The 11,405-nt window shown below is 34.5% G+C and overlaps 1 protein-coding gene across 1 annotated transcript; it reads left to right on the top strand.

Moving 5' to 3' along the window:
- Positions 1-1,064: 1,064 nt before the first annotated feature.
- Positions 1,065-11,405, top strand: RNPC3 (RNA binding region (RNP1, RRM) containing 3; the record flags this gene model as incomplete). The annotated part of the gene is made up of 13 exons (XM_010176791.2): positions 1,065-1,112; positions 2,270-2,388; positions 3,572-3,649; positions 4,369-4,480; positions 4,964-5,032; positions 6,534-6,682; positions 7,648-7,773; positions 8,662-8,798; positions 9,171-9,332; positions 9,527-9,621; positions 9,696-9,754; positions 10,281-10,413; positions 11,346-11,405. Coding segments are annotated over 13 exons (1,347 nt in total), but the record flags the coding sequence as incomplete, so codon positions are not given.

Below are 11,405 nucleotides of genomic sequence, written 5' to 3'. Positions count from 1 at the left end.
GGATCCCGGCTCCCCGCTCACTAACATTTTCCCTGACTTTTTAAGTGTAAAAAAGCCCTTGACAGCCCTATGCCCTTGCCCGCAGCTTTGGCCTCGCTTGTTGTAGGAATAAGGCTCTGGAAAAGCAGTGCAGAAGTGGCTGGTGGTGTAGGGATGCAGTTTCACAGGCCTGTCTCTTGAGATCTTTATTTTATGTTTTAGTTTATTTTATTATTCCTCTGAATTACAGAAACATAGTGTTATCTGTCTGGTGATGAATGTTGTTTGCAAAGAGCCTTGTATTCCTGCAGAACTGCAGATAAATGATGTCTGCAGCTTGTGTCAGGGTCATGCTTTCTTTTATAGGATATTAAAAATACTGACTTCACAAAGATGATTTTTTTCATAGCTACTATTATAAGAGTATTAATATAATTAGTAGAATAATAATTATTATAACAGCATTGGGTTTTTAATACTGAATCATGTAGTAGCAAGGTGAAGTAATAAAGTATGTTAAAACAAGTTTAAGTGTGTATTTTGTGAGGTTTTGATCTAATTTGGAAAGCTTAGGGGTTTTTTATACTTAACAAATAAGGGAAAATGTTAGTGAGAAACCAGCCAAACTTTGAGAGAACAAAAATAATTATGACTTTTGTAGCAGGTAAACTGACACTTTTAGGAGTTGCTTTGATAAAATGTTTTACTGAGAGGTGCCGAAAAAAATTTCCTTTTTTGAAAGAAGGTTTAAACTTCTTTATCAATACATACTTACTTGCAGTTTAGAATGGCTTTTTCTCACTAGGAAAAAGAAAAATATTGTTTTCCTGTAACTCAAACTGCCAAGTTCCTACCTTAGTTTTGAATGCAGAAGGTACTTGTCCTCAGTTCTTAAGAAAAAATTTCCCTAGTCCTTCAGCTTTGCCATGCAGAGGAGTTAAATGGCTACTGCCTGGAAACTTTTAAAAATGTAAGCTTGAATTTACAAATTATTCGTGTACTATATGTTTTACATGCATTTTTTTGCCTTTTTTTGTTTAAATGACAGTATTGTATGTCAATATGACTCTTTTTTTGTTTTCTAGAAACATACTGCATTTGCTACCTTTCCAAGTGAAAATGCAGCTGTGAAGGTTTGTATAGAGTTTGTTATTGAATGTTTTAGCAAAGCATTTTTCTGAATTTCTAGTTATACTCTAAAATGTTTTACGCATGATCTAGTACCAGTGTCAAGAAAAAAAAATGCAGAGCAATGTAATATTAAGAGTTCTGTTTCAGGAGGTACTTGAAGGATTTGATGAAACAAACACTTCTGTAGAGTCATAAAAGAGTTGGAAGAGTCTTGTGGAAGTCTTCTGATCCAACCTGTCACTTACAGCATGGCAAAATTAATGAGTTGAGACTGATCAGGGCCTTGTCTAGGATGTGTGTGCAAAACTATAAACTGTGCATTTATATATAAACTATAAACCAAACATAATTTACTTGTGCCCTGCGTAATTGCGTGTTTGCCATAAAATTCAGACATAATGATGTACACAATTCAAGACTGCCCTGAATGCCCAACTTTGATAAGAAAAAGAAAACTGCTACATTAATGAGGAACGTGGATGCGAAATAAGTAGTACTGATAATGCTTTTTAACTATGAATCAGGTAAAAATTAAACTATAAATCTGTGTCCTGAATTTCCTTGTTATGCCCTGGGTTTTTTAGTGTTGCTTTTATTTTATTTTTTTTAGGCCATGCTGTACCACTCAAAAAAGCTACAAAGACTGTGTGAGGTGAACAGTGGTGAACTTAGGCTTTGTGTCAGTTGTTAGCAGCCTGTCAGGATCTGGACTTGCAGAATGCTGGAGCTTCCTAATGTCACTGTTAGAAATCTTGTTTTTAAAATTCCCAGCTATTACTAGTGGACCTCAGCATGTTTGTAGTTCTTGAGCAAGAGATTGGTTATTTGAAATAAACAGAAATTTACTAGGATGTGTAATAAGTATTGTTGTTAAGGCTGCAGTCTTGCTGCTGTGTTCAATTGACCTGAGTATCTTCAATGGTTTTAGTTGTGCAACCTCATCTTTTTCTTTTCTGCTAGCAGGAAACAGGCTGCTAAAAGCAGGGCTGTGAAGGAAGGAATGGTGCAGAACTACCTGTGTGTGTAGTGGCACAGACTTAAGTTGGGACTACATCCTATGGCTAGTTTGCCAGCCAAATTAAAAACAGTTATGCTTTTAAATAATTCTGATGTTTTTCATCTTCCTTTTCTTTATTTTCTCCACTCTAATTATTTGAAGGCTTTGTCAAGACTGCATCAGCTGAAACTTTTAGGTCACACCTTAGTTGTTGAATTTGCGAAGGAGCAAGATAGTGTGCAGGTACTTAGCCAGCCGTCTGTCTCAGAGAGTTGTAAAAGGTATGTGCATAACTTAGTTTTTATATTTGTGGTCAAGGAAAGGAACATCCATATTTGTGATACTTTTGTGGTACTATTAAGTCAAAGGATAAATTGTAACCATTTAGAAGTGTTAAGGGGCAGGTTCAGATCTATAGATAAGTGACCGCATGCCTCCCATTAGTATTGTTTCATTCAGTATCATACATAATGTGATAATTCCCATCCTTATTCCTGTACTTATTAGTATCTTTAATCAGCAGGTGGTCCTGTTTGTTCTCATTTACAGAGCAAGACTCCAGTCTGTGTAAGCTGACCTCTGTGTTGCACAGGTTCCCTGTGTTTATAAAAAAGAACTGTAGTTTTCTTTAGCTGTTGAACAGTGCATTCAGTGCTTTCCTGATGTTTCTTTCTAATCCAATCAAGAATCAGGCTGAATTGACAGCTGCTAGCATAACTGTGTAAGACTGCACTATTACAGCCACTGGCTTCTAGGCTGGAGCTGATTTGCGTGTAGCTAGCTTGAAGCATGAGCAGAACAAACAAAACTGTCCGAGTCTCTCTACAAGTAGTTGAAGAATGTATAATTTTTTTTTAAGTAAAAAAAAAAAAAAAGTCCTAATGCTAGTGTGACCAAGAATTGTGATAGTTTGGGTTTCAATTATCTGTCAAGTACTTAATTAAAAAAATAAGTTGCAGAGTTAGGCTTTCAGGTTTACCTGTGTACTGTGTAACTAAGTGATAGAAGCTATGTGATAGTGCTTAATTAAAATCAACTGTAGAGCTTTTAAGTTATTTATTGCACTCTCTGAATATGAACAAATCAGTAATTTAATACCTTTGATTTTATACAGTGTCTGAACAGAGAGTAATAGTCTCTGAACAGAGAGCAACTTTAAATAATTTTAGTTCTTTTCCTGTGAGTAGACTGTCAGAAGTGTTAAAATATAGTGAGACTTAGTTAAATCTGTATAAATATTTATTTATGTTGTCCTTAGAAGTCTGGCTACTGTAAGTGTCCACATGTATTAGTTCTTAAGATTGATGTAGATGATGGCTGTAGTAATGCCATTGATAAAAGATGTTAAAAATACTGTACTGATCTATTTCTTATATTTTTTAATATATGAGATTAAACATTTCATACATTATGTAAGGCACTTAAATTTTGCCCTGTTTTAGTTAATGCTAGATTTCTTTTCAGTTTAGAAGAGCCAGTGAAAGAAGAGAAGAAAGAGCCAAACTGTGTTAAAATAGAGAATGGAGTTGCACCCAACCATGGGTTAGTGGGCTTTTTTTGTCTTAATTATTTTATTCTGTTACAGTTTATTTTGAAATGAGTTATGTGCTGTTGGAACAAGAGAGAACACAGTATGCTGCATTCTCTCATTTTGTATTATAGTATGCTGCTGTTCTACATGCATGGCTGTCAGAGTTGTTGTTGAAATGAAATATTTAGTTCTTCAAGTTTAGAACCCTCACAGCTGAGTAGCAACTGGTGCTTTGAGCTATGAAGTTGTGGATTGCATAACAGCCTTCTAGCATGATGCATTGCTTTCTCAGGAAGAGTTTGAGGACTGGGTAGGTTGTCCCAGTGTTAACAGCCGAGTGCTGTTGACTTCTGTTTTTCCAGAGGTTTCTTGTTCTTTTTTCTGCCATTTGCATTTTTGCATTCATGAAGCATAAATTGCTTTTTGGGCTAATAAATCCGACACTTCGAGCACTGAGGTTATGATGTTTGTACAGCAAACTGTGCTGTGCTTTTGGTTTTGGACATGTTGATTGTTTCTGCGTGTGTTGGTACTTTTATTGTACCAAAGCCCAGTAGGTCTGTCATTCACTGGGGGGCTGCTCACAGATGTTAAAAACATAATGTAAGTGGCCCAAAACTTTCTAGGGAAAATAATAATATTTCAGTGAGACTTCTGATAATCATTGTTATCAGTCATTATGTGATGATGGTGCTAAGATTCCTTGTTTTTAATCTTTTTTTTTCTTCAGCCTCACCTTTCCCATCAATTCTTGCCTCAAGTATTTGTATCCACCACCTTCAAGTACAATTCTAGCAAATATAGCAAATGCCTTGGCAAGCGTGCCCAAATTTTATGTCCAGGTAAGTGAAAAATGGCAAAAAAAGAAAGCGTAAAAATGAAAACATCTCCTTTTTCCTCTTTTCATTATCCACAGAGATAATTTTTGTCATTGTGAATATTGAGTTAGTTTTCCTGTGATATTGTTAACCAATGTTAATTTTTTATTATGTTGAGATAGTAAGATTTCATTGACCAGAAGTAACTGTTACTTCATTGACACTGAAGGCTTAACTGGATATGATCTTCCTAATCAGATGTGACTTCAGTGCTTGGAATTCACTCTGAGAAGGTGCTTTACTCTTTTTTATTAGTCTTTTTAGGGCGTTGCTCATATTTACTATTTCAAGTACAAACTTTCACATTGTTTAATAACCAATGTAGTTGTATCTTCATTAAAACTATGCTGATTTACACCTGCCAGAAGTTAATTGCTGTGATACCTAGCAAGGAACTACTTTATTTATTTATTTAAAGGAATTATTACTTATTTTGAATCATTTCAGGTACTTCATCTGATGAATAAAATGAACCTTCCTCCACCTTTTGGACCAATTACTGCTCGCCCTCCCATGGTAACTTTTAAATATATATTTTAAGTACTGTAAAATGGATTCACAATTCTAAATTTTAGCAATATGGTAGGAAATCTAAGTTCAAACTTATAAAAGTTGGAGAAATCTCTAGAAGTTATCAAATACTGCTGCATTTCATTGGACGAGATATGCATGTTGAGTCTTCTAAAGAAATATTTTTTATCTATACTTCAAACAAAGAAATATACATGTATGACTGTAGCACTGGAATAGTTCAGACTGTTGAGTATTTAAAAAAAAGGGAGATTATAGCATTATGTTCCAGGAAATAAAGAAAACCATTAGCCTTTTGCCTTACAAAATGGACTTTGATCCATGTGTTTTTTGGAGTTCTGATTAGATTCAGGTTGTTAATGAGATTATATAGCACTTTTGGATTTAACTTGCTCTGTCTCCAGGATGTGTTTTGAAAGAGATGAGGTTGAGGGAAACAGAGAGGCTTAGGGGGAGCTGTTTCTGAAGATAAGTAGAAATACCAGCTTTGTGATCTCAGTTCTCTGTAGCTGTGGTAGGGTAGTTGAACTGACTGCCTGTGGAAGATAGAGGAAGTGAGGACTTGCATTAATAGTGATGGGTACAGTATTTGGATATAGTGAAGTTGTGCTCCACTACACTTTGTGTTTGCCCTAACAGAACACCTGCTTCTACTAACAGAGGAGCTAGCTGGTAAAGAAAACTATGAAATAAATCTATCAAAAAAACGAATTCTCATGGATTTTCTGGGAATAATTTTATTCGTTGCCTGGTATTGGGCCAGGCTGAGCACTGTGAATTTAATGTTCATGCAAAAAGGAGTAGTAAGGTAAGAAGCCGGTCCTCAAAACTTCTAGAGAAGTTTCTAAAGGGCACAGAGTATTTCTAATGCCAGAAGACATTAGTGCCTTATGGAACTGATGGTGTATGAAAGTAGCTGCTGAGTGCAGTAAGATTGTCGAAAGCGGGGCTGGAGATCATTTTATACGTAGGGAATTCCTTGTATGTGGTTTTTGCAATCTCAATGAAAATAATTATTCCATTCATTAAATCCTCACTCCTTAGAGAAATAGAAATGTAACTTTGATAGGTGGTGGAAGGTTCAGTGTAGAAACTGAGATGGCTTGGGAACTAAGGCCTCCTCCTCTATGTTTTGACCACTTTCCTCTCAGTGAAAGCTGAGTGCAAAATAAAAAGCAGGGCCATGGTTGCTATTATTTTTTCTTTTTACTCCTCAGAATAAAAAGAGTGAAAACATTCACTGTTATGCTTCAGAAAGTAGCAAATTTTTTTTCCTTGTGGAAAGTTTTCATTAATTAATGTTGCTAAATTTGTTATTTAGCAAAATAGCATATGGATCCCTATAAATATACTTTAAAAAATGTTTCTTGCCATCTTCTAATTTATTGCTTTGATCGTTTTTATTACATAAAGGAAAACAAGATATGCATTTTTTTCTTCAAACATTTACTTACTCTTTTTTTTTTAACTTTTTCTCCATAATCAGTATGAAGAGTATTTACCAGCACCTGTGCCACCTCCGCCAATCCCACCTCTGCCTCCTGAAGAGCCTCCTTTGCCTGAAGAGGAAGAAGAGCAACTATCTAGTGGAGATGAATCAGAATATGAAAGTGATAATGAGGAGGAAAAGGAGAGGTATGCATTTTACAGTCATTTGCAAGCTTTTGGGCTCTTTTAAAATGTTGTTTTTACTTTTCTAGCTTCTAGTTCAGAAAATGGTGGAATCTGTTAATATTTGCAGTGTATAGATAATCTTTCCAGATGCTTAAGGAAGCCCCAGAGTGACTTAAAAACAGAAGGACAGTGCTGTTTTGAGTCAGAGTAAGAGAAAGAAAATGGCCAAATGGTATGCAAATTATGTTTTGTTCCCATGTCCAAAAAAACCCCCAAAACTTAACAAAACAAAAACTCAGAATGAACAGTGCAGATGTACAGAATCAATAATTAGTTTGTTTTCTGAATTCTTCATTTCCCCCCATCTTTACTGAGTAAACTACTCAGCCTGAATCGTATGTGCACTCTGACTTCCAAAATGTTCTTCGTACATCAGTGTGCATTGCTAGGACTAATAATAATGGGAGGTTGTGTGGGCTGAGGGTTCTCTTGCAGTTTTGTGATTGAATTGCATCATAGCTGGGTTTTTTTTAATCTTTAAACTAATACTAAATGAAGAAGCAATTTTCTTTATTTGCTGTTCAAACTGAAAAGTAAATCAAAGTCCCTATGCTGCATTCAGGAAAATACACACATTTGGAAAAAGGTACTCCTGAGTGGAAGAAGTATTATAAAAAAGGTTCAGCTTGGGGCTTCTTAGCATTTCTACAGCTTCAGTATCTTAATTAGTTGCATGCTTGGGGAATGAAGGGCATCACTGAACTCATTACAGTTTTGATCAGTAACTTAAGTGCTCGGTGTATATGGATTTGTTATGTGTTGTAGTTTATTATTGTAATTTTGGTCTTAAGGGGGCTAGATTTATAACCATATTCTGAAAAGTTGAATTTCAAGAGTTTCAAGGAAGGGGGAAGGGTTTTCAAAACGAGTATTTTCAAATAAACTGTAAAACACTTTGGTTCTTTTTAAAATTTTGTTCTAAATAGAATGACCAAGTTGATGGAATTAGCAACTCTTCAGCCTAAAAGACCAATAAACACAAAGAGACGTGGTGTTAGGAAAAAACAAAGAATTAAAGATTTATTGAATGTTCCCGTGTGTACTCCCCACAGGTTTGTATTACTTCTATGGTTTTTGCACTTTTACAGAAGTTTATTCCTTTTACTAAGTTACGTTCTCTGTATTATGTTTGCTTTAGTTTGCTGTTTTAAAACAAGCATTCTTCACTGATATGTAGATTTGGTAGTGGAGTTGGTCTTCCCTTATCCTCATACTTGGTTTTATTGCTCTAAAGATACATATTTTCCTGTAATTTGAACTGAAGTCTGCTCAACAACCTTCATCTATAAAGTGTGACTGGTTCCAGCTCTGTATTCTCTTGCTCTCAAACTAGTAAAAATCCCTTTTTCATAAAAAAGGAAAACAATATCACAGCCTTGACAGAAGCGTTCTGTGTTTATTGTTTGGGGTACTTCTTAAAAAAAAAGTTTAAAATTAAAAAAAAAAGATACTGGAAGAATAAAAACTGATCTGGTTTTAAATAATTTTGGTTTTTGAAACTGCAGTACTGTGGCACAGGAGACACCAGTGTAATATATCTATGTAGTAATGATCAATTGTGAATGCATTTTTACTAGTAGCTGCCTTCTTCCTCCAACTGATTTGGTATTTTTAAAAAATTTGGTGGATTTTACACACTATGCGAGAGCAGCAGCAAGGCCAGTTATTGTTCATATTTAATTTACTGATAAAGTTTTTTCATAAGTGCCTGTCTATACTGTAATGTGGTATGTAATTCTTTTTTTTGCTCTCACTACCAGCATACCTACTGTACATGCAGTGTTTTAGTCAACTTGAACTATATTGGGTAAAATTTATGAAATGGAGAACTCGTGTATTTGTGGTAAACAACAGCATTAAAATCTATCTTGAAGAAAGCTTGTATTTGACAATGCATTCATCAGTGTCTGACTTTTTAACTAACATGTTGTTTTAAACAGTAATTCGCACCCTACACTGTCACCTTCGGATGTCTTTGAGCAGCCACACCATGTAGGTCATAAAAAGATTGAGTTCCATATTACTACTGACATCCCAGCTGTTCTGCAGATAAACTCAGAAAAAGAAGAAAAAAATGGTGAGAGTTTGTACTTCAACTGTACTTAATATTAAATTCATGTGGTTTCAGTGTGTAGAAGGCTGCTAAAATTTAGGCCAGGGAATTCTTTTATTCTTCTGTATTGGTGTTTAAGAACACCAACTTGCATCTTGTCTGCATTTTGTTTTTCCCCTGTTAAAGCACAGAACTGTGTGCTTAGATATATGTGACCATATAGAGTAGGTGTTTTTGTCAAACCAGGGTTAAGACACATTTTTTTAAGGGTGTGTTGAAATTGCTTTGCAAAGTCTACTATGTTAAAATGTTACTTGAAGTAGTATACTTTTTTGCTTGTTGTTGATCCTCTTGTGAATAAACATAAACCATTTATATAATGTGTTGAAATTTCAGACCTTTATGCAACCACAGAAGAAATCAATAATACAGGCTTTGGAAGGATTTTCCCAGCTCCTAGCTCAAATGATAAAATGGAAACTGAAGAGGAGGAGGATGAAATACCATCAGAATTTATTTCTCGAAGGGATCTAGAAAAAAACAGACTTTCTAGAGAAGGTATACCTGTGAGAATAAATTATCTAATAATAGCTCTTTATTTGTTGCAACACATAGTTTAAATAAGTCTTTGCTTTATTAGTTGATGATATATTAAATTAGTTATTTTATACTGAGCAAGAATACAAAGTAATTAAATGTAATTTAAATTTTGTAAAACTAAAACATTGTCTTGTTTTTCTGTCTTCTTCAAGAAATGGAAAAATTTTCTGTTTTCAAAAACTATGAGCCAGGTGATCCAAATTGCAGGATATATGTGAAGAATTTAGCTAAACAAGTTCAAGAAAAGGTAGGTAAACAAACAAATAGTTATCAAAAGGGGTTTTTATCAGCTTTCCTCTTATACCTGCCCTTTAATTGCAGGATCTCAAGTTCATCTTTGGAAGATATGTTGACTTCCAGTCAGAAGTGGAACGCAATATGTAAGTTAACTTGATAGTTGATTAAAATTAAGCCGTTTACGTTAACTTCTATGATACTGGTGAAAATTGTGATTTAAAAACTAGTAATCTTTACTTTTTTCTTTATGAATCTGCATAAAGAAAAAATGTTTCACCTGAAAATCCTGATTTACCACAACTACAGAAATAGATTTTTTTGAACAGTGTCTGAAGACCCTACTATTTTGCCCTTATTTTCATTACCAGATTTACTGTTTATTGGCTGAACAGCACAGAATGAAGTGTAGATGATTGTGTGTATCTGATAATTTGCATTAGTCATATTTAGTATAGTTGCATACCAGTTTACCATCCTGCAGTTTAATGTCACTTTTTACTAAATGGTTCCCCCAGGCAAAATGGTCTCCAATGACATAATTCCTGTTTGTAGGCTCTGTTCCCATTTCTCCTATTTCTCCAACTTGAAGCATGAGAACTATATTTGTACCATGAAATATGAAAGTGTGTTTAAACATGAGTAATTCCCAATTCTCAATTTTGCCTCTAGGTTTGATATACGTTTGATGAAAGAAGGCCGTATGAAGGGACAGGCTTTCATTGGGCTTCCTAATGAAAAAGCAGCTGCTAAAGCTTTAAAAGAAGCAAATGGATATGTTTTATTTGAAAAACCCATGGTGGTTGTATCTTTTTCTTCAAATATTTACATTATATTCTTTGTAATCTGTCTGTCAATCTCTAGTTTTGCTGTTGTAGTGTTCTACTTAATAGAAATCTGGTAAGAGGAAATACCTCAAGAAAACCATAGTTTTCTATGTAGTGTAGTGTACTAGTGTTAATTTTATGATAACTGAAAAATATCTAGAGACACCTCTTCTGAAATAGTAAAGTAAATGTGCTTTATTTAAGACAATAAAATTGACTTCTCTGGTCTTAACTCTTTTATCCTGCAAACACAATACCAAAGATAATTTAGCTTGTATGACCATTGTATTTAAATTAAATAGGCTTTTTGACTTGGTTAAACCTGTGTTTGCAGAATTAAGAACATAAAGAAATATTCCTGTCAGGGTCAGTGGTCTCTATTTAGACTACTTCTCCAGCTGGAACTGTCAGTTACTTTTTGGGCCTGTGTAACACATTGGGATTTCTCCACTTTTCAATTGCATTGCCCTGTTTTTTGTCTAAGTTTTGAATCTCTTCCTATCCTTTCCTGTTTTTCACTTACATGTTTCATAGTTCATTTCCTTTTCTTTGTACACTTATTCACACCAATGTCTGTTCCTTTTATCTTTTTTCCTCCTAAATACCTACTGAGGCATCAAAGTTACGGTGTTACCGTGCTGGGATGGAGGATTGTCAAGCATTTATCCTCATGTAGTTATTCTGTTTGCACCTAAACCATTCTCAGTTAGTCCTCCTTTATTTACTTAGTATTGTAAACTCTTCAACAGGCTCTCTTAAAATTTTTTGTACTGCCGATCAGCAATGTTCTAATCTTTGACTAATAGACACTACTGTAGTAGAATCTTTTGCTGAAATAATAATTTTTTTGCTTCTTGATTGATTATCTTCTGCTTATCATTGACACTTGTAGTCCTTAACAGAATTTCAGCAATTTGCTCGTTCAGCTAGACCAAAACAGGATGCCAATGAAGGGAAAAGAAAAAAGTAA

This window comes from Antrostomus carolinensis, unplaced genomic scaffold (assembly GCF_000700745.2).
Source record: "Antrostomus carolinensis isolate BGI_N321 unplaced genomic scaffold, ASM70074v2 scaffold10241, whole genome shotgun sequence".
Classification (NCBI taxonomy): domain Eukaryota; kingdom Metazoa; phylum Chordata; class Aves; order Caprimulgiformes; family Caprimulgidae; genus Antrostomus; species Antrostomus carolinensis.
Note: the sequence above shows the minus strand (reverse complement) of the source record. Positions and strands in the feature narration are given on the sequence as shown.